This window comes from Coregonus lavaretus (assembly GCF_964263955.1).
Source record: "Coregonus lavaretus genome assembly, chromosome: 6".
Classification (NCBI taxonomy): Eukaryota; Metazoa; Chordata; class Actinopteri; order Salmoniformes; family Salmonidae; genus Coregonus; species Coregonus lavaretus.
In genome coordinates, this window is record NC_139993.1 from 32,331,110 (window position 1) to 32,355,043 (window position 23,934).

At 44.1% G+C, this 23,934-nt stretch overlaps 1 protein-coding gene across 1 annotated transcript in view; it reads right to left on the reverse strand.

Moving 5' to 3' along the window:
- Positions 1–2,940: 2,940 nt before the first annotated feature.
- Positions 2,941–23,934, reverse strand: part of myo9b (myosin IXB) — a 113,384-nt gene continuing 92,390 nt past the window's right edge. Inside the window, exons 24-41 of the mRNA XM_084164567.1 lie at positions 23,758–23,827; positions 22,349–22,449; positions 21,108–21,220; positions 19,508–19,659; positions 19,241–19,348; positions 18,978–19,148; positions 18,073–18,114; positions 17,332–17,443; positions 17,102–17,175; positions 16,801–16,990; positions 16,437–16,565; positions 16,039–16,144; positions 15,756–15,887; positions 6,849–6,972; positions 6,454–6,504; positions 5,303–5,421; positions 4,967–5,094; positions 2,941–4,548 (exon numbers count right to left, since the gene is read on the reverse strand). Of these exons, the coding sequence (XP_084020693.1) occupies positions 4,124–4,548; positions 4,967–5,094; positions 5,303–5,421; positions 6,454–6,504; positions 6,849–6,972; positions 15,756–15,887; positions 16,039–16,144; positions 16,437–16,565; positions 16,801–16,990; positions 17,102–17,175; positions 17,332–17,443; positions 18,073–18,114; positions 18,978–19,148; positions 19,241–19,348; positions 19,508–19,659; positions 21,108–21,220; positions 22,349–22,449; positions 23,758–23,827 (2,347 nt within the window). The 3' untranslated portion in view covers positions 2,941–4,123. The remainder of the gene's footprint in view (positions 4,549–4,966; positions 5,095–5,302; positions 5,422–6,453; positions 6,505–6,848; positions 6,973–15,755; positions 15,888–16,038; positions 16,145–16,436; positions 16,566–16,800; positions 16,991–17,101; positions 17,176–17,331; positions 17,444–18,072; positions 18,115–18,977; positions 19,149–19,240; positions 19,349–19,507; positions 19,660–21,107; positions 21,221–22,348; positions 22,450–23,757; positions 23,828–23,934) is intronic.

The following is a 23,934-nucleotide window of genomic DNA, read 5'->3' on the forward strand; positions in this document are numbered from 1 at the left end:
ATCCACATCTGCCTCGTGCACAAATTCATGTTGTTCCTATGACCAGAGAAAGTTAAATATTCCTCGATATTCGAAGACACTACGAGCTGCTAATAATAATAAAAACACAGTACACTTGGCTACTCATTCATTGTAGGTGCAGCACGAGTGGAAATACGGAGAAGCGCGTTTTATGTTTTGTAATAGTGTTGAATAAAAACAGTCTTGACAGTGCTGAATAAAAACTAACAAAATCACTCAAAAACAGCAGCTCTTTGCTGTATTCTTTGACAGTCTCTCTCTGGTCATGGTTTTATAAAAGTTATGAAATCTCACGTAGGCTAGTGTCAAACTTGGCTGTGGTAGGGGTCGTGGAAACTATAGGCACAGCGCAACACAAAAAAAAGGGAGCGCAAGCCTTTATCGTTGGCTTTTCTACAGAAATGTTTGATGATCGACTTGGATTGCTTTCACGATCGACCGGTTGGTGACCACTGGCGTAGTAAATGATTAACAGTCCCTGTTGTCGTCTTAAGTCTGGCTGTTACCTCAGTTCACTTTGATAACTGTATAACTTCCTCATACTGTAAGGACAGACGAAAACAAAACAATGTGCCACAGTCTTGTGATACAAGATTCTGCCTTTAGTTTAGAGAGAATAATCTGGGCAACATTACCAGTAGGATTCCTTACATACACTGGTATAAAATCAGGAAGACCATACAGCGCCTTTGTTTTGAATCACTTGTGTTGGATGTTGATATCATTAGCTGCCTCACTACATGAGTTGACCTCAATGCTGAACATAGAGATTCACTACGCTGGTCTCTTCTACTTTGTCTCTACCTAGTGGTGAATCAATTGTCAGACCACAGCATGGGATACAAGCATGTACTGTATTGTCCTGTTAATATTCATTACAGCTCACATCATTCAATTCACACCATTCAATCCCAGACATTCCCAATTGGCATTTTCTCAGTACACAGGCAGACAGACAACATCAAACAGCAGTCAGAGAAGGACAGAGTGATTCCTCACGAAACCCAGACAAAATAATAAAATTAGTTGTTTTTTTCACGAAATGTAATCCATAGAATAGTCCTTTGGAGGAAGTATTGTTGACATATTTGACATTTGTATCTAAAAGCATAATTGAGAAATAATTTATTAAAGTTATGACATTTTGGCCTTACTCCTTTAAGACTCCATAATGTTAAATCTGTAGATGCTTCAAAGCAACAATTAGTATCATATGAAGCTTTAACGCTTTCTCTGGTGTCCTACTAATAAGCACAAACAACCAAAAAGTACCCCAAACAGGTACCCAAATGATCAGTTAAGGTTCACGAGTGGCGCAGCGGTCTAAGGCACTGCATCTCAGTGCTTGAGGCGTCACTACAGACCCCCTGCTTCGATTCCAGGCTGTATCACAACCGGCCGTGATTGGGAGTCCCATAGGGCGGCGCACAATTGGCCCAGCGTCGTCCGGGTTTGGACGGTGTAGGCCGTCATTGTAAATAAGAATTTGTTCTTAACTGACTTACCTAGTTAAATAAAGGTAAAAAATCAATAATAAATAAATGGCTTGGTCGATTGGGTTGGTTCTCTTCTACACGCTAGAGGGAGCCATTTGACAATACATTAGACTCAGAGATAATACGGGTCCCTCAAGCGTCTATTAGCTCAAGCAATAGCTCTATCGACGCTATCGTGCTTACGCATTGACTGTATCTATTTCCAACCCAGAGCAATACCTCAAATGTCAAAACAATTATTATGTATGAACAAGAATTTTGTTATAAATGCGATGTTTCAGGTGTACATTTACATTTTCGTCATTTAGCAGACGCTCTTATCCAGAGCGACTTACAAATTGGTGCATTCACCTTATGACCTTTTTTTTGGGTGTGGGGGGGGGGGGTGGGGGGAGAGTAGAAGGATTACTTTTATCCTATCCCAGGTATTCCTTAAAGAGGTGGGGTTTCAAGTGTCTCCGGAAGGTGGTGAGTGACTCCGCTATCCTGGCGTCGTGAGGGAGCTTGTTCCACCATTGGGGTGCCAGAGCAGCGAACAGTTTTGACTGGGCTGAGCGGGAACTGTGCTTCCGCAGAGGTAGGGGGGCCAGCAGGCCAGAGGTGGATGAACGCAATGCCCTCATTTGGGTGTAGGGACTGATCAGAGCCTGAAGGTACGGAGGTGCCGTTCCCCTCACAGCTCCGTAGGCAAGCACCATGGTCTTGTAGCAGATGCGGGCTTCAACTGTTAGCTAGTGGAGTGTGCGGAGGAGCGGGGTGACGTGAGAGAACTTGGGAAGGTTGAACAACAGACGGGCTGCAGCGTTCTGGATGAGTTGTAGGGGTTTAATGGCACAAGCAGGGAGCCCAGCCAACAGCGAGTTGCAGTAATCCAGACGGGAGATGACAAGTGCCTGGATTAGGAAAATGTTATATCCAATAGAGCAGTGATTATTATGCAATGATAGATTAGAATCATAGCTATCGATACAGCACTCCTACGTTGTTCTCAGACAAACAATGGCCCTTGTAGACTTCAATAAATGACTGCCGTTTCTTTTTCAATATATTATTGAACATAATATACTCTACGGGCATTTCAAAGTTCCAGACTGGGGCCTCTGCTACTTTTAGCGTTATGATCCAATTTGTAATCATTACCAACAGAGTGAATGTGAAAATGGATTCAAAATGTTCGCTCCTGCTGGTGATTTTCAGGATGTGCAATGATAAAAGAAGGGCTGTGATTGGCTACATTGCCTACTATGACAATTTCTCTGAATAAAATGGGACATAACATGAAAACTAGCAGAGATCCCACTCTGGAATTTTTATATCCCTGAAGACTAGAGTATATTATGTTCAACAATATATTGAAAAATGTGCCAAATCAAAAATGGTATATTTTCAATATTCAATTTATATTTGTCAATATTCATAAATTAATGTAAAAAACGTTTTATTGAAATTAAAATACTACTCATATTACAGAGCAAGAGGTAAAGCTTCTTATGACACCAATCTTTGCTTTAGCATCTACAGATGAAATATTATGGAGCCTTAAAAGGAGGCCTAGGTAAGGCCAAAATGTCATACATATGCCAACTTTGATGAATTATTTCTCAATTATACACCAACAATCCTTCCTCCAAAGGACTATTCCATGGATTACATTTCGTGAAAATCCCCCAAATCATGGTATTTTTTTTGTCTGGGTTCCGTGAGGAATCACTCATTAGTATTACATATCAAACAACTTTTGAAGAGGGGGTCGTCTGTAGTCTATAGTGATCCTGACCCTCCTATTGACTTAGTGGCAGGTACAGTACAGTTGACTGAAGCCATATGTATGTAGCTGCGGAAACATTACAGAAAGTAGAATCTAAAAGGTCCATTTATAAGACATAGCATGCAGCCCTTGACAAGGGATAGCGGTTTTCATCCAGGAGGAAAGTGGCTAGTGCTGCTCCCATTTTCCCTTTGACAAGTGAAAGCAGTTCCTATACAGGGAGGAAATGGTGGGAGAGGGAAGAACGTGGCTTTAGTTCATTTCCGACGAGAAGGCTGTTCAAGGCACCATAACTGGATCACAAGTGTTTTGGTCCTCGTTCGATCATGTCTTGAGTTGGTACAATTTCTTTGAATTAGCACAAGAGTATCATACAAAAATACCGTCCCCATCATCGAATATTAAAAGTACAAATGACCAATTAATTTGTACACTGACAATGTACAAATCAAGGCACTATTGACTTTACATTGAGGACAATGTTTGGGTCTTCTCATAAGGAGACCTGGGAATGGAAATGTGCAATAACCTGCAGTTTTTCCTCATGAAACCTAAGTATTTAAAAAAGAAAACATTTGTCCATAGAGTCCATGCAGCCGCACAAAATGCAGCGCAAACTCGATTTAATTTGTCTCTTAAAAAACTACAACAATATATTAAGTGTAGAAAAAGTGCTTGGTGACACATCCTGTTATTATCAGGCATGATCAGTTTCCATGGCAACAGCAACCGAAACAATAACAGCCTGCATACTGTACCCTCCAGGCCACTCCTGCCTGAGTGGACCCACCATAGATATCCAGTTCTGTATCGAGTTCTATTGTGCCTCCTGTCTGTGTCAGGCCTGGTCAGTATAGGGGATGATGGGGTCTGAGAAGCGTCTGAGGGCCTTGCTGGTGGTCTGGAGGCTTTGTGGGGTGGAGATGGAGAGGGAGGAGGAGGGGAACAGGTCCTTGTCTGGGCTGATGTACAGGGACTGGGTGCCGTCTTCGCGTCGGGCGGGCTTCTCCCGCCTCTTGATCAGGCTGAAGCCACGGCTGGCAGGGGGGTTGAGGGCCACAGCGGGGGGTTGCGAGTGGATGCCCGGGGGCAGCTTTACCGTGGCAGAGATGATGGGGCGGTGTTGTTGCAGCTGGAGCCGGGAGGTGGAGCCAAGGTTGCGGAGGGAGGAACGCTCCCCTGGGGCCTTAGGTCTCTGGGCCAGGTCAGAAGGCTTGGGAGGGCAGGCCAGCTTGGCCTTATTCAGTAGGAGAGAACCTCTCCCTGGAAGAGAGGGATGAGAAAGTGTTAGGAGGAGGGGAAAAAACAGTATCATCCACTCAGAGAGTTAAGAGAGTAACAGCCATCCTGAAAGGGCTCATATCACCACAAATAAACACCATGCCACCATGTTACTCCACCACCATCAGTTAGTTCGGTCAATGTTTCTGCATGCCACACAGACATTCATGCAAACACACACAAAACCCACACACAAAACATTGCTTGTGAAACTGGGAGCCTCCAACCTGCTAGAAAGCAGATGGCACCTCCGCCACCCTCTTTAAATGCACCACCACCAGCTTGTCCAGACCTGCATCAGAGACAACAGGGACAGACGGGGCCAGGTAGGCAGATGAGAAACTCACAGGCGTGAATAGGTAAAAAAAGGGGGGGGTGAGACAGTACCTTTAATACTGACCTTCGGGCTCTGAGTTGTGGCAGCGCTCGTCCAGCAGGCTCTCAGAGCTCACCGACGCCTCAGAATCCAGGTTCTCTTGGTCTGAACCAGGCTGCTCCAGCTCTGGCAGTCTGCAGACTAGGTCCTCCCTGGGAAATAGGGGGAAGGGAGAGACAGAAAACAGAGGGGTCACAAATGTAACCAAGGGCTGGTGGATCTCAGCAAAGCGAAACTATAACCATCAGATATAACCATTTGATATAAATATAACCACAGTGTATAAATCACAGTTTTAAAATATGTGCTGAATTCAGTGGTGAATCTAGGCGTGACTCAGAGGCTCTCCTCGGTTCTTACTTCTCCTGTTTGATGGACTTGATGCGCGCCATCAGGTTTTTCTCAGCCTCCGTATCAGAGTCCAGCGGCACATCATTCTCAGGGACCACCGTCAGGTCAGAGCACTCTTTCTCATGCACCTGGGAGAGAACACACAGACACGCACACAGTTACTCAGGACACCTTAACGATTGGGCTATAACAATGGCAAGTCTACATCACACTGGTTAAGAGGATGAGAGGGTGAATGAATGGTGGGGGGTGCCTGTGTTAAGTAATCATGCATAGTGTTGCATATCATATTATGCCTGTGGCATGCCAGGGAACCATGGTACCTTAAGGCAGGCAGGAGGTTGTGTCAAGATCAGTAGGGAGAAACAGGCACTATGTTATTCAACCACACAACATGTAGGAAAACATCAGTATCGGGTGTCAGGGGTTTTATGCACTATTGAACTATTGAATGCAGCTTGAGACTGCAAATCAAAGCAGAAGTCATGTCATATGATAAAAGGTTATTTTACACCAGGAGAAAAAGTCATCATCAAGAAAGAAGTCATTCCCATGTCAAGCAATCCCCATTCCATGAGTTCCAATGCTTGGTACCGGTTAACAGGAAGAATCCACAAACCATCCCTTTCACCCCAAGGTTGTGCTGTCTGGAATCATGTATGTGCCACACAGCACAAGTGAGTTATGATCAAGAGTTAATGTCACTAAATACTAGTCAAACCATACACAACATCAACCCAACACCATCACTCTGAAGAACCTTCCCATCACAGACGCTGGGGACTGAAACAAATATGCAGTATTACAGGGGTCTAACAAGAAGTTCCGGAGCGCTACTAAGAGTGGGTAAGGTAGGCAGGCTTTTGTTCCAGCCCAGCACGAACACACCTTTTCTGCAGAATCTACTGATCATGGTCTTCACTTGGGTCCACGATTAGTTGACTTAGGTGTGTTAATGCTGGGCTGGAACAAAAGCCTGCACGCCCAATAGTTCTCCAAAACCATAGTTGGGTGACCACTGCAATATTGTATACTACCAGTTAGTATGAAAAGGAGGAGAAGGGAGGGGGGTCATCGACTACTACATGTCATGCACAGACGGGTTGACATGACAAACTGCATCTAGCTACCAGGAGAACTGGAGCTAAGTGGATACGTACCACCACTCCTTTGTATGGAGCAGAAAACCTGAGGGGCAAATGCCAATGCAGCTGAAGAGAGACAAGGGAGAACCACAAAACAATGAGCAGTAACCCATGGTGGACATTGGACAATACACTGACACTCTGAGGCCTTACAGGACCAGGGGTGTAGAACACTGCCCTACAGTAAATCAAGTCAGTGACTATAGTTGGTTTGCCTGGTGAGTCTATGGACCTGGTAAATGTCAGGGTTGGGGTCAATTCCATTTCAATTCAGAAAGTAAACAAATTCCAATTCCAAATGTTTCTCATAGAGAAGCATTGAGGAAAATTGGAATTTCAGTTTACTTCCTGAATTGACCCCAACCCTGGATATTGTCCAGACAGACCAAGGCATGTAGCATTGTGCTTACCGTGTTCTGCCTCTTGAGTTTGAGCTGATTGATAGCCAAATTCTCGGCATATTCCAGCTGTTCAATCTCTTCCATCTTTTCGTTGTAGCTTCGGATCTGCTCGTTGATCAGCATCTCCACACACCTGGGACACAGACATTACATGTTAGTAACCAATTCTATTGTGTTAACCTCTTAAGGATCGGACCCTTTTTTTCTCAATTTCCGCCTAAAATGACATACCCAAATCTAACTGCCTGTAGCTCAGGACCTGAAGCAAGGATTGCATATCCTTGATACAATTTGAAAGGAAACACTTTGAAGTTTGTGGAAATGTGAAATTAATGTAGGAGAATATAACACATTAGATCTGGTAAAAGGTAATACTGACAAAAAAAACATACGTCTTGGCAGCAGTGTGTGCAAAGTTTCAGATTGATCCAGTGAAGCATTGCAATACTGGACTATTTTGTATCAAGTCTGCCCAAATGTCCCGAATTGGTCAATTTATACATTTTCAAGTACATAACTATAGAGAACATACAAAAATTATATGGTAATACAAAATGTAAGTTTGACTGTCCTCATGAGAGCCAGTTTCATCATAGGGCTTGATGGTTTTTGCGACTGCACTTGAAGAAACGTTCAAAGTTCTTGAAATGTTCTGTATTGACTGACCTTCATTTCTTAAAGTAATGATGGACTGTCGTTTCTCTTTGCTTATTTAAGCAGTTCTTGCCATAATATGGACTTAGTATTTTACCAAATAGGGCTATCTTCTGTATACCACCCCTACCTTGTCAAAACACAACTGATTGGCTCAAACGCATTAAGAAGGAAATACATTCCACAAATTAACTTTTAAGAAGGCACACCTGTTAATTGAAATGCATTCCAGGTGACTACCTCATGAAGCTGGTTGAGAGAATGCCAAGAGTGTGTAAAGCTGTCATCAAGGCAAAGGGTGGCTATTTGAAGAATCTCAAATATAAAATATATTTTGATTTTATTAACACTTTTTTGGTTACTATATGATTCCATATACAGGTAAAAGTCAGTAAATTAGAATATTTTGAAAAACTTGATTTATTTCAGTAATTGCATTCAAAAGGTGTAACTTGTACATTATATTTATTCATTGCACACAGACTGTTGCATTCAAATGTTTATTTCATTTAATTTTGATGATTTGAAGTGGCAACAAATGAAAATCCAAAATTCCGTGTGTCACAAAATTAGAATATTACTTAAGGCTAATACAAAAAAGGGATTTTTTAGAAATGTTGGCCAACTGAAAAGTATGAAAATGAAAAATATGAGCATGTACAATACTCAATACTTGGTTGGAGCTCCTTTTGCCTCAATTACTGCATTAATGCGGCGTGGCATGGAGTCGATGAGTTTCTGGCACTGCTCAGGTGTTATGAGAGCCCAGGTTGCTCTGATAGTGGCCTTCAACTCTTCTGCGTTGTTGGGTCTGGCATTCTGCATCTTCCTTTTCACAATACCCCACAGATTTTCTATGGGGCTAAGGTCAGGGGAGTTGGCTGGCCAATTTAGAACAGAAATACCATGGTCCGTAAACCAGGCACGGGTAGATTTTGCGCTGTGTGCAGGCGCCAAGTCCTGTTGGAACCTGAAATCTCCATCTCCATAGAGCAGGTCAGCAGCAGGAAGCATGAAGTGCTCTAAAACTTGCTGGTAGACGGCTGCGTTGACCCTTGATCTCAGGAAACAGAGTGGACCGACACCAGCAGATGACATGGCACCCCAAACCATCACTGATGGTGGAAACTTTACACTAGACTTCAGGCAACGTGGATCCTGTGCCTCTCCTGTCTTCCTCCAGACTCTGGGACCTCGATTTCCAAAGGAAATGCAAAATTTGCTTTCGTCAGAAAACATGACTTTAGACCACTCAGCAGCAGTCCAGCTCTTTTTTTCCTTAGCCCAGGTGAGACGCTTTTCGCGCTGTTTCTTGGTCAACAGTGGCTTGACACGAGGTATGCGGCAGTTGAAACCCATGTCTTTCAAGCGTCTCTTGGTGGTGGATCTTGAAGCCCTGACTCCAGCAGCTGTCCACTCCTTGTGAATCTCCCCCACATTTTTGAATGGGTTTTTTTTCACAATCTTGACTAGGGCGCGGTGATCCCTATCGCTTGTACACTTTTTCTGACCACAGTTTTTCCTTCCCTTTGCCTCTCTATTAATGTGTTTGGACACAGAGCTCTGAGAACAGCCAGCCTCTTCTGCAATAACCTTTTGTGTCTTTCCCTCCTTGTGCAATGTGTCGATGGTCGCCTTTTGGACAGCTGTCAAATCTGAAGTCTTCCCCATGTTTGTGTAGGCTTCAGAACTGGACTGAGAGACCATTTAAAGCCCTTTGCAGGTGTTTTGAGTTAATCAGCTGATTATTTTGTGGCACCAGGTGTCTTCAAAATGTAACCCTTACACAATATTCTAATTTTGTGACACACGGAATTTTGGATTTTCATTTGTTGCCACTTCAAATCATCAAAATTAAATGAAATAAACATTTGAATGCATCAGTCTGTGTGCAATGAATAAATATAATGTACAAGTTACACCTTTTGAATGCAATTACTGAAATAAATCAAGTTTTTCAAAATATTCTAATTTACTGACTTTTACCTGTATGTTATTTCATAGTTTCGATGTCTTCACTATTATTCTACAATGTAAAAAATGGTTTAAATAAAGACAAACCCTTGAATGAGTAGGTGTGTCCAAACTTTTGACTGGTACTGTATGTAATAACACTGTGATACATCGTTATAGATCAAATACATTATTCACAGAAGGATTGTCAACTCCTGTCAGATTAGTGTAAAACCTGCAGCGGTGATTATCAGACCTCACTACAGGGTCAGGGTCAAGTTAAATCTGAACCTGGATCAGCCTCTAACATTGACCAGATTTATCCCTGTTAATATAAATAGATTCAGGATGAGAGGGGATAGTCTCCAAATTCTTTATGTTTTTTAACTAGTCTGTTTGGTAACATCGCTAATAGACCAGACACTAACTAGAGGTAAGAGACAGAACTAGTCTGTTTGGTAACATCGCTAATAGACCAGACACTAACTAGAGGCAAGAGACAGAACTAGTCTGTTTGGTAACATCGCTAATAGACCAGACACTAACTAGAGGCAAGAGACAGAACTAGTCTGTTTGGTAACATCGCTAATAGACCAGACACTAACTAGAGGTAAGAGACAGAACTAGTCTGTTTGGTAACATCGCTAACAGACCAGACACTAACTAAAGTCTATTAATCTAAAATGGAAGTTGGGAGAGTTAAATTTGAGCGTTTCAGTGAAACGTGAGGGAGGCCCCGCTCTCTCGCTTTCCCAGATGCTTAGTTCATTTCATTCCGATCTCCTTTGCATTATTGTAGCCTTTTCTGTAGCCTGTCAACTATGTGTCTGTCTATCCCTGTTCTCGCCTCTCCGCACAGGCCATACAAACGCTTCACACGGCGTGGCTGCTGCCACTCTAATCTGGTGGTACCTGCGCGCACGACACACGTGGAGTTCCAGGTCTCCGGTAGCCTCTGGAACTGCCGTTCTGCGGCCAACAAGGCAGAGTTCATCTCAGCCTATGCCACCCTCCAGTCCCTCGACTTCTTGGCGCTGACAGAAACATGGATTACCACAGAAAACACTGCTACTCCTACTGCTCTTTCCTCGTCTGATCATGTGTTCTCGCATACCCCGAGAGCATCTGGTCAGCGCGGCGGTGGCACAGGAATCCTCATCTCTCCCAAGTGGACATTCTCTCTTTTCCCCCTGACCCATCTGTCTATCTCCTCATTTGAATTCCATGCTGTCACAGTCACTAGCCCATTCAAGCTTAACATCCTTGTCATTTATCGCCCTCCAGGTTCCCTTGGAGAGCTCATCAATGAGCTTGACGCCTTGATAAGTTCCTTTCCTGAGGATGGCTCACCCCTCACAGTTCTGGGTGACTAACCTCCCTACGTCTGCCTTTGACTAATTTCTCTCTGCCTCCTTCTTTCCACTCCTTTCCTCTTTTGACCTCACCCTCACACCGTCCCCCCCTACTCACAAGGCAGGCAATACGCTTGACCTCATCTTTACTAGATGCTGTTCTTCTACTAATCTCACTGCAACTCCCCTCCAAGTCTCCGACCACAACTTCGTATCCTTTTCTCTCTCGCTCTCCTCCAACACTACTCACTCTGCCCCTACTCAGATGGTAATGTGCCGTCGCAACCTTCACTCTCTCTCTCCCGCTACTCTCTCCTCTTCCATCCTATCATCTCTTCCCTCTGCTAAATCCTTCTCCCTCCAATCTCCTGATTCTGCCTCCTCAACCCTCCTCTCCTCCCTCTCTGAATCTTTTGACTCTCTATGTCCCCTATCCTCCCGGCCGGCTCGGTCCTCCCCTCCTGCGCCGTGGCTTGACGATTAATTGCAAGCTCACAGAACAGGGCTCCGGGCAGCCAAGCGGAAATAGAGGAAAACTAGACTCCCTGCGGACCTGTCATCTTTCCACTCCCTCCTCTCTACATTATCTTCCTCTGTTTCTGCTGCTAAAGCCACTTTCTACCACTCTAACCCTAGGAAGCTCTTTGCCACCTTCTCCTCCCTGCTGAATCCTCCTCCTCCTCCCCCTCCCTCTCTGTGGATGACTTCGTCAACCATTTTGAAAAGAAGGTTAACAACATCCGATCCTCATTTATTAAGTCAAATGACACCGCTGATCCTGCTCACACTGCCCTACCCTATGCTTTGACTTCTTTCTCCCCTCTCTCTCCAGATGAAATCTTGCGACTTGTGACGGCCGGCCGCCCAACAACCTGCCCGCTTGACCCTATCCCCTCCTCTCTTCTCCAGACCATTTCCGGAGACCTTCTCCCTTACCTCACCTCGCTCATCAACTCATCCTTGTCCGCTGGCTATGTCCCTTCCATCTTCAAGAAAGCGAGAGTTGCACCCCTCCTCAAAAAACCTACACTCGATCCCTCAAACTACAGACCAGTATCCCTTCTTTCTTTTCTCTCCAAAACTCGAGCGTGCCGTCTATAGCCAACTCTCCTGCTATCTCTCTCAGAATGACCTTCCTGATCCAAACCAGTCAGGTTTCAAGACTGGTCATTCAACTGAGACTGCTCTTCTCTGTGTCACGGAGGCTCTCCGCACTGCTAAAGCTAACTCTCTCTCCTCTGCTCTCATCCTTCTAGACCTATCTGCTGCCTTTGATACTGTGAACCATCAGATCCTCCTCTCCACCCTCTCCGAGTTGGGCATCTCCGGCGCGGCTCACTCTTGGATTGCGTCCTACCTGACAGGTCGCTCCTACCAGGTGGCGTGGCGCGAATCTGTCTCCGCACCACGTGCTTTTACCACTGGTGTCCCCCAGGGCTCAGTTCTAGGCCCTCTCCTATTCTCTCTATACACCAAGTCACTTGGCTCTGTCATATCCTCACATGGTCTCTCCTATTACTGCTACGCAGACGACACACAATTAATCTTCTCCTTTCTCTCTTCTGATAACCAGGTGGCGAATCGCATCTCTGCATGTCTGGCAGACATATCAGTGTGGATGTCGGATCACCACCTCAAGCTGAACCTCGGCAAGACTGAGCTGCTCTTCCTCCCGGGGAAGGACTGCCCGCTCCATGATCTCGCCATCACGGTTGACAACTACGTTGTATCCTCCTCCCAGAGTGCAAAGAACCTTGGCGTGACCCTCGACAACACCCTGTCGTTCTCCGCTAACGTCAAAGCGGTGACCCGATCCTGTAGGTTCATGCTCTACAACATTCGCAGAGTACGACCATACCTTACACAGGAAGCGGCATGGTCCTAATCCAGGCACTTGTCATCTCCCGTCTGGATTACTGCAACTCGCTGTTGGCTGGGCTCCCTGCCTGTGTCATTAAACCCCTACAACTTATCCAGAACGCTGAAGCTCGTCTGGTGTTCAACCTTCCCAAGTTCTCGCACGTCACCCCGCTCCTCCGCACACTCCACTGGCTTCCAGTTGAAGCTCACATCTGCTACAAGACCATGGTGCTTGCCTACGGAGCTGTGAGGGGAATGGCACCTCCTTACCTTCAGGCTCTGATCAGTCCCTACACCCAAACGAGGGCATTGCGTTCTTCTACCTCTGGCCTGCTGGTCCCCCTACCTCTGCGGAAGCACAGTTCCCGCTCAGCCCAGTCAAAACTGTTCGCTGCTCTGGTGGAACAAGCTCCCTCACGACGTCAAGACAGCGGAGTCACTGACCACCTTCCGGAGACACTTGAAACCCTACCTCTTTAAGTAATACCTGGGATAGTATAAAAGTAATCCTTCTACCCCCTCCCACAAAAAAAAAACCATTATATATATATATATATATATATATATATATATATATATATAGTGGGGAGAACAAGTATTTGATACACTGCCGATTTTGCAGGTTTTCCTACTTACAAAGCATGTAGAGGTCTGTACATTTTATCATAGGTACACTTCAACTGTGAGAGACGGAATCTAAAACAAAAATCCAGAAAATCACATTGTATGATTTTTAAGTAATTAATTTGCATTTTATTGCATGACATAAGTATTTGATCACCTACCAACCAGTTAGAATTCCGGCTCTCACAGAACTGTTAGTTTTTCTTTAAGAAGCCCTCCTGTTCTCCACTCATTACCTGTATTAACTGCACCTGTTTGAACTCGTTACCTGTATAAAAGACACCTGTCCACACACTCAATCAAACAGACTCCAACCTCTCCACAATGGCCAAGACCAGAGAGCTGTGTAAGGACATCAGGGATAAAATTGTAGACCTGCACAAGGCTGGGATGGGCTACAGGACAATAGGCAAGCAGCTTGGTGAGAAGGCAACAACTGTTGGCGCAATTATTAGAAAATGGAAGAAGTTCAAGATGACGGTCAATCACCCTCGGTCTGGGGCTCCATGCAAGATTTCACCTCGTGGGGCATCAATGATCATGAGGAAGGTGAGGGATCAGCCCAGAACTACACGGCAGGACCTGGTCAATGACCTGAAGAGAGCTGGGACCACAGTCTCAAAGAAAACCATTAGTAACACACTACGCCGTCATGGATTAAAATCCTGTAGCGCACGCAAGGTCCCCCTGCTCAAGCCAGCGCATGTCCAGGCCCGTCTGAAGTTTGCCAATGACCATCTGGATGATCCAGAGGAGGAATGGGAGAAGGTCATGTGGTCTGATTAGACAAAAATATAGCTTGTTGGTCTAAACTCCACTCGCCGTGTTTGGAGGAAGAAGAAGGATGAGTACAACCCCAAGAACACCATCCCAACCGTGAAGCATGGAAACATCATTCTTTGGGGATGCTTTTCTGCAAAGGGGACAGGATGACTGCACCGTATTGAGGGGAGGATGGATGGGGCCATGTATCGCGAGATCTTGGCCAACAACCTCCTTCCCTCAGTAAGAGCATTGAAGATGGGTCGTGGCTGGGTCTTCCAGCATGACAACGACCTGAAACACACAGCCAGGGCAACTAAGGAGTGGCTCCGTAAGAAGCATCTCAAGGTCCTGGAGTGGCCTAGCCAGTCTCCAGACCTGAACCCAATAGAAAATCTTTGGAGGGAGCTGAAAGTCCGTATTGCCCAGCGACAGCCCCGAAACCTGAAGGATCTGGAGAAGGTCTGTATGGAGGAGTGGGCCAAAATCCCTGCTGCAGTGTGTGTAAATCTGGTCAAGACCTACGTTTCGTATGATCTCTGTAATTGCAAACAAAGGTTTCTGTACCAAATATAAAGTTCTGCTTTTCTGATGTATCAAATACTTATGTCATGCAATAAAATGCAAATTAATTACTTAAAAATCATACAATGTGATTTTCTGGATTTTTGTTTTAGATTCTGTCTTTCACAGTTGAAGTGTACCTATGATAAAAATTACAGACCTCTACATGCTTTGTAAGTAGGAAAACCTGCAAAATCGGCAGTGTATCAAATACTTGTTCTCCCCACTGTATATATATACACAGTGGGGAGAACAAGTATTTGATACACTGTCGATATATATATAAAAAACAAATGAAAATTCTAAAAATACTATTTTTAAAGTAGTTGTCCCACTGGCTATCATAAGGTGAATGCACCAATTTGTAAGTCGCTCTTGATAAGAGCGTCTGCTAAATGACGTAAATGTAAATGTACACACTCCCAGGAATGTCATACATGATGGATCATTAGCTTATACACTAACTTTCACACATCTAGATGGCTGGGCGGGGTGGGTGTAGAGCCAGAGACAGCAAGGGTTCAAACTGTAGAACCCAGTTCCTACATTTGAATATAACAATTTATTTATCAAACAAAACTACGCTACATTATATCTCTGGGACACTCAGGATGACAAATCAGAGCAAGATTACTGAATGTAAGTACATTATTTACCTTCAGAGGTGAATGTATCAAACCAGTTGCCGTGATAAGTTTCTTGTTGTTGTGCACTCTCCTCAAACAATAGCATGGTATTTTTTCACTGTAATAGCTATAGTAAATTGGACAGTGCAGTTAGATTAACAATAATTTAAGCTTTATGCCATAAGACATGTCTATGTCCTGGAAAGTTTGCTGTTACTTACAAGAGTCATGCTAATCACATTAGCGCACGTTAGCTCAACCGTCTCGTATACGGGACACCGATCCCGTAGAGGTTAAAGGCACTGCATTGTTTTCCATAGAGTGAGTGACCTACCTAGCTGCCTTCATAACAGCAAAGACTAGGGTTGAGATCAATCAAATTCATTCTAAATGGACCATTATCTTACTGTATTTTTTCCCCTTCATTTTAATTTATTTAAACAGAATTGATTAAAAGCTTTGTTACAGATATCTAAAGTAACAGTAGTTCCGGTCTATGCAGTGATCAGAGAGAGACTCACGTGGTGGTCTTCGCCACGTCCCTCATGCTCATGAGTGGGTCGGCGCTGTCTGGACAGCGGAGGATGCAGGGGGCAAACACGATGGCCAGGGAGTTGGGAGACATGCGGTTGTGAGACTCCTCCTTAGACACTCTGGAAGAATAAATAAACATTACTCATGTTTGAAGGAAAAATATGTCCTTTCAAATTGTATTCGTCCAGCAACATACACTGAGCATGGTGCTTTTTGTCGTTAATCCTTTATTCAACCAATTGAGAGCCCCAGCCATGATGAGTATTGCACCTGACTAGATGGAAGACAAGCCTTTCCAAGGTGTTGAAGCATGCGGTGGGGAGCTGTTCCAACACTTTGTAGATGGCATGTAGCTGTTCTTGCTTTTCAGGAAGTTCTAGAGAGGAGAAAAATACCAATGTTGGATCAACAACAAAGCCACAATGTAATGCAATGACCGCTGACACTTGACAATATTACACCACATTTCAACATTCAGTAGAATATCTCAGTAGAATATACAAAGGAGACCATAACCCACATGGGCTGATATAGGGGCTTCCCCTTGTGGACGTAAATTATATTACAAAATGAAAAGAAGAGTACCCATCTCTCTTAATACTGGAGAAGAGCCATGGTCTATAGTGGGGCAGAGTTTTGTCTAAACCTAGCGCTATAACAGGACTCACCTACGGCCCGAAGGAAGTCATTGTAATGAGTGAAGGTCATGAGGGGGTCAGGCAGCTCCCTCAGCCACTGTTTGGCCAGCCCAGTCACTGTGTGGATGGGGTAGTCCTCTAGGCACACTGAGTGGGGGTCTGCCACACAACAACAACCATTACACAAGTCATAGAATGGGAACATGAAGAGATATAATGTAAAATGTAAGATCTCTAGGCACTATGAAATGTGAAAAATACAAGTACTCTAGTGCTTGTGTAGGTGTTACATGTTAAGTATGTCTTAAATATAACCCTTCAAGTGTTACCCATCAATATCTTTGCAGCTCTCTGAAAGCACTGCTACACTGTTTATGGTATGGCAGGTCCTTACCAGTCTCCATTCGCTGGTGGAGCTCCTTCATGCGGTTGGCGGAGCCAGACTTGCGGTAGATCCCCTCCGTGTACAGGCCATTCATCTCCACGTGCTCCAGCATTATCTCCAGCACCATGGGAACAGGGTTCTTATCGCTGGTCAGGTGACAGACTCGCACCCCAAAGTGCAGGCCTCCCGACTCATCACTCTGCATACACAGACAGTGGCATATTAGTCACATAGGGAGTAACATAGGGACCAATCCTGACTTGACATTAGCCAACCTAAATCATGGTCCAACAATGAGGTTAAAGTTGACCTTTTTGACACAAAACGTGGAGCAGTCTGTGACAATTTTGCAGAGGCACTTCTTGTGGCACACCATCTTGCAATCTGGAGGAATAAAAACATTACTTAGCATTTGTGTTCATGGTGGTGCTCAGAAGAATGTAAAAACTATTCTCAACATTCACATCAATCATTTCGAGAGTGTCATCCTTGTTAGTAGAATGTGAATGTTGTCAGAATATTTGTGTTTGTGGTACTCACAGCTGCACATGCAGGCTTTCTCCATGCCCCAGATATAGGAGCTGCACTGGTCACAGGATTGCATGATGTTAACCTGGTATGTGCTGAACACATGGTCCAAAGGGTTCTCCATCTAAACCATAACAATTGGACACATTGATATAGATATTTATAGAGTAATTTCATTGAATACAGGTACCTGGCAAAATAATGGAAACACTTAAGTAAATGAGCAGGTGCTTCCACACTGGTGTGGTTCCTGAGTTAATTAAGCAATTAACAACCCATCATGCTTAGGGTCATGTATAAAAATGCTGGGCAGGCCATTATTTTGGCTACCATGGCTATGCCCCCATAGGATGACAATGCCCCCATCCACAGGGCACGAATGGTCACTGAATGGTCACTGAATGCTTTGATGAGCATGAAAACGATGTAAACCATATGCCATGGCCGTCTCAGTCACCAGATCTCAACCCAATTGAACACTTATGGGAGATTCTGGAACCGTACCTGAGACAGCGTTTTCCCATCAACAAAACACCAAATTTATTGTGGAAGAATGGTGTCGCATCCCTCCAATAGAGTTCCAGACACTTGTACAACCTATGCCAAGGTGCATTGAAGGTGTTCTGGCTCGTGGTGGCCCAACGCCCTATTATGACACTATATGTTGGTGTTTCCTTTATTTTGGCAGTTACCTGTTTCTTGCCATAATGAGAAAGGAGTGGACAGATTTTATGGCTGATCCTTTGTACTTACACCCTTGTCTTTTTTCCTCCTCTTCTTCCGAGCTTTATCAGGCTGAAATACAGACATAAACACATCAATAGCTAATTCATTTAATCCATATATCAATCAATACTGTGTTTATCATACAGCAGTCGAGCATAGCGAGGCACTGGTTCTACAAAAGCCTTGTAAATGGTTTTGATGACTAAAACCCAAAGTGCTGTTTATGCCAACTGTTATAGCATAAAGCCTTCACCTGGGTGCTTGGATTTGCCTACTGCAATAATATAGGGATTTTTCTGCAACTGAAATCCTTGGGCGGACCTAAGTCCAAGCGGTGTAAAATCTTTAATTTGTTAGAAATTCATTTTCGGGATGTAAAAACGCTTTCAATGTAAACTTAAATTACTAAAAACAAGCTACAAAGTATGTAGAAATGATAACGGACCCTTTATATTTTTCAATAATATAATCTTTGAGAACTAACAATCACCAAAGCTAGACAGTCGGGAGAATAGAAAATTCTCAACACAATGAATTTAGCAGTATTGATTTTGTTTTTCCTGTTTGAGCAAAATAACACAGCACTAGCCATAGCAAAATGCATAGAAATGCAGGAAATTAGCTTTAAAACGGCAACATTTTATCTCCATGGAAAAATTTGTAGAACTGCAGGAAATGAGCATTAAACTGCAAAAATGTATTTCAGGTCTATGGAGAAATATGTAGAATTGCAGGAAATTGGCTTAAAAATTCAAAAATGTCTACCACCACCAAGATGGGGGCCTTTAAAATGTTATTGAAAATTCAGCCTCGCTGACGGGCCGACTGCGCCCATTGCCTCGCCACCTGCCACACCCACCACCTAAGCCAAGCCTCTTTTTGATCCAGAAAACCCCCTGATAATAGTCCTATGACAAAATACGCAGGTTCACCTTGGCTGGTTCTGCCTCCTCCTTCTTGATCTCCCCCCGTATGAAGCCATCCAGGACAGACTGGAAGAGGTTGACCACCAGCTGCACCTCACCCTTCTTCTTGTCTCCGGCCAGGATGATCACCCTGTTCTGGTAGCCACGCATCAGACCGTTGTAGCCAATGTGGGGTTTCTGTCCACCACAGGAGAGAGAGAGAGGGAGTCAGAAATGTATAAAACATCACCCATTCATAATCCATAGTGTGTGTGTGTGTGTCCACTCACTGGGAGAGAGTACATGCCCTTGATGGTCTCTCTGAACTGCACGGTGGCTGAGATGAAGATGTCCTCGGTTGCCGACAACTGCTTCCCCCTGGAGCGGAAGTCATTCACCTACAGACAGAGAGATTAAACACATTGTGGTCAATTGAAAATATTACAATAAGTGTATTTTACCTCTATGCACCTGGAAACTACACAAGGTGTGTGACTGAGAACAACCCTCGTAACAGTTAGCCCTAGCTGTATGAAGAAGCAGAAAAGCGGTCCGACCTGATTCCCCAGGAACTCATCCAGGTGTCGGAGTTCATTGGCGTTGGTAATCTCCCGGTCCAGTGAGGCGTTCCACTGCTCTGAGACCCGTGTGGCCTGGCTGATCTTGATGGTGGGGTTCTGGCTCACCACCCGACCTCCACTAGCCGGGTCTGGGTGTGAGCGGGATGTGTGAGAGAGGCGGGGTTGTGTGGAAGAGAGCGAGAGAGCGAGAGCGAGCGCAGTGTTGTCAATATGTATAAATATCATTATACATTATGCGAAAAAAAACAGGGTTTGGAATAAAGATATCCTAAACTTTGCTGTAGAATCTGATAGCCAACAAAGCTCTAAAATGTAGATTTTGTTGGGACCTGGGCACATTTTATATATACTGAACAATAATATAAATGCAACATGTAACAATTTCAACGATTTCACTGAGTTACAGTACATATAAGGAAATCAGTCAACTGAAATAAATAAATTAGGCCCTAATCTATGGATTTCACATGACTGGGCAGGGGTGCAGCCATGGGTTGGCCTGGGAGGGCATAGGCCCACCCACTGGGGAGCCAGGCCCAGCCAATCAGAATGAGTTTTTCCCCACAAAAGGGCTTTATTACAGACAGACTCCTCAGTTTCAACAGCTTTCCGGGTGGCTGGTCTCAGACGATCCCGCAGGTGAAGAAGCCGTGTAGGTCCTGGGCTGGCGTGGTTATACGTGGTCTGCGGTTGTGAGGCCGGTTGGAAGTACTGGCAAATTCTCTAAAACGACGTTGGAGGCGGCTTATGGTAGGTAATGGAACATTCAGTTCTCTGGCAACAGCTCTGGTGGACATTCCTACAGTAAGCATGTCAATTGCACGCTCCCTCAAAACTTGAGACATCTGTGGCATTGTGTTGTGTGACAAAACTGCACATTTTAGAGTGGCCTTTTATTGTTCCCCAGCACAAGGTGCACCTGTGAAATGATCATGCTGTATAATCAGCTTCTTGATATGCCACACCTGTCAGGTGGCTGGATTATCTTGGCAAAGGAGAAATGCTCACTAACAACAATGTAAACAAATTATATTTTTGTGAATATGGAACATTTCTAGGATCTTTTATTTCAGCTCATGAAACATGGGACCAATTCTTTACATGTTGCGTTTATATTTTTTGTTCAGTATATATATTTTTGTCCAGGAAATTAAAGCTGTTAACTTCATTCCAAATTAAGTGTTGATATGTCATCCCCTTTTTACCCCTCTCAAACGCCAAACTCTTATGCACTGCCATAGCAAGAGGCTAGAGCCAGATTCATGAAAGGTCCAAACTATCTTGTTTTGATAGAGCTTAATCCTACATGCCTCATTATTTACCCTGAAAGCAAACACCTGGATTTTCTCTCTGGGTCTCATGTTCAGGAAGTGACTGACCCTGTATCACCCCTACATCACTGCACTCTTCCAGCACCTTCACATGATTAAGACCACTGCCAATTCCAGGCCAGACTGGATCAGCACAAATAATGTGGTCCTTATTGTAGAACCTATTGTATAACTAGGACCCAGAGTTTTTCCTGGTCAGGTCACATATTTGGTGTTCCTCAAGGCTGCGTCCAGGTGCCACTTACCTTCTCCTCGTTCGATCAGGGCCTGGGCCGTGGTCAGATCTCCATCGTCAGGGGTCTGAGGCTCCTTATGGGGACGTTTCTTCAGGATCTTCCTCAGGAACCCTGAGGATCTACTGCACAATCAAACAAACTCTGTCAACACCACACTGTTACCACACTCAGTCAATGCAAATGCACTGTAAGTCGAACATTTATGGGTAATTAATGTGTATCATGGTTTTTAATGGGTTTGACTGTCATGCCATTCTTGGTGCGAGACTAAGCTACAGTAAATAGGCACAGGTGAGTAATGTATCTAATCCTAATAATATGAATGACAATTACAAGAGTACCTGTTGTTCAGACTTGACACAGAAATAGATCACATCTGCCACCATGCATGAGAATTGGATAAAACATGCTTTGTTTTAGTGAACAGATGTGTGAGATGTGAATGCTGAATCTTTATGAAGTGGGAATATCAAGGGGCAGACCTGTGAGGGGTTTTGTATGTAAGACTACAGTACTACATTTTCTCATTGGTACAGTCCAGCACCACATATTTTCAGGGTTTACAGACCAACTCTGCTCACTGAGAACCATGGTAACAATCCAAAGCAAAATCAAAATAAAGCGCAATCTTCAATCTTCCAATCTGATAGAAACTTTGTCATGGCACAGCACATTTAAAAAAGTTAATTAATGAAAGAGTAAATGAAGTTAAGGAATTTCCGGAATCCATCCCATCCAATAACAAACTGCCTCTATAGCTATATATGGGAAACTCTAGTTTGTGCAGCAAGCCACATCAAGGAGCTGGAAAGTTTGATTACACAAGGAAGAGTATATTCCCATGGGTCATCTGACTCAGACCTCCTGGGTGGATGAAATCGTCTGGTGAAGGGTTTCCCTCCACTGTTCCTATATTAGTCTCTATTACATTACCATCACACTCAAGCACTGGGGTTATCTGGAAGACCCTTAGGACATCATAGTATGTGATTTGACATCCAAAACCCAAGGCATCAAACCATAATATTGGCCAAGTAAGGTTCTAATCTACACCACTTGTTCCCAAACCATTTTATGCTGTAACCTGCCAAAAGCTTTTGGAATGCTCTTATGACTCATCAAATAAACAAAGCCAATATTTCTAGGTTCAACCCAGTCTCTTTTCACAACCCAAAAGGAATCAGCCAGGACTATTCAGTCCCCCACCCTGCTGTGCAATATCTCCCATTAGTTTCCCTGAAGCACCGTACCTCTCTGGGGTGGAGGGGTGAGTGTGGACAGTGTCCTGGTGGCCTGAGGTGTCATGGGTCCTCCTCTTCATGCTGCCCTTTGACCCATCCTCTGTAGGAGACTGGCGATACAAGGAGAAAAGAAATAAGAACAATGTGAGGAACCAAACTATACTGTATAATTCCCTACCCATTGAGCAGGTGTTCAAAAGCCCAGGCCTTGTTCCAGTTGTGATAGGAAAGAGAGATTACATTTCCAGCAATCAAGAATGGCCCCAACACAACAGCAACCAATAAACTTCCATGAAAACCCCACCTACACAACTTCCAAAGATTTCCATGAGTAGCCAACTTCCACAAACAACCAATCTTGGGGACAACTACCTTAAAAGTTCACCACTACTCATAATCGATACACAAATTATGGATGACGTTATCATTTTATCACCTGAAAAATACACCCATGTTTATTCCCATCAGCACATTTACCTTTTTTTGTGGTGGATTTTGGGAAAGCCAAATCATTATTGAGTCAAGTCCCCAAATAATCTGGGACCACTTGTTATTTAAATAACAAATGAATCATTCAATTGGAAAATGAGAGAGTTGTGTTTGTTATTGTCCAATAACACTGCTGAATGTAGATGCAAATATACTGGCACACAGTTACAGTAAGAGTCTGGCAAAATGGTAGCCATGATACAACTCATTGTTTTTGCTGCCATGGACATGACATTTGATCAAATAAGATTAACTGCTGGGTGAAATAGCCCATTATGAACCACATGGCTAGCCCAACCTGTGACGAAACAGCTAAATCATGACGGTCGACCAGAAAGGGTTTCATTGTGGAGTTGATCAACCCTGGAGTGTATACACTCCTAAGCCTCTTTATTATGTTCTGTGTTACATCTAAGGAAGTGTATGATGATGGGGTTAAACACTATGGCAGAAAAGGTCAGAAAATAGAGTCCAAAGACAAAGAGCCAAAGGTGTGCGAGGACGCACCAGGTTTGCTTTGGCTGGCAGGGCTCAGTTACTCTGAGGTGGCAAGCTGTGCTCTGGCTTTGTGATTATACCTTATCCATGGACTTTGAGTGCAAGGGCCTGCTTGGGCTCACAGGGGACAAAGGGAAGCAGGTCCAATACGCCACATCCTCCATTTCTGCACTTTTCTTAAAAGGCGAGCGTCTACGAGCTAGCCGACGTTTGTGTTTGGAACGTTTACGGTAACGTGCTCTGACCTAGCCAGAAAAGCACAACGACACTTTGAGCTTCCATTCAGATGCCATGCAGGAAGGATGTGATTGGCTAGCTTCAGCCTGTTCAGATCTGATGTGCTGCTCTCATATTTGATGAAAATAACAGTTAATAAGAAAGGCAAGGCACACAACACGGTGGGTATAATACTAGAGCAATGAGCATGTTACCTCTCTGTTTGAAGTAGCACCAGCCAATCCAGGGGACATAGCATCAAGAGATGAAGAGTTTCCACCACTCCTGGAAATAAAGTGGGATACAGAGATGAGGGAAATTCATGATCATAACTGGGGGAATCATCAGTCCTTCCTCATGTTGCAAATACAATAACATCCTGAAGCAAGTAT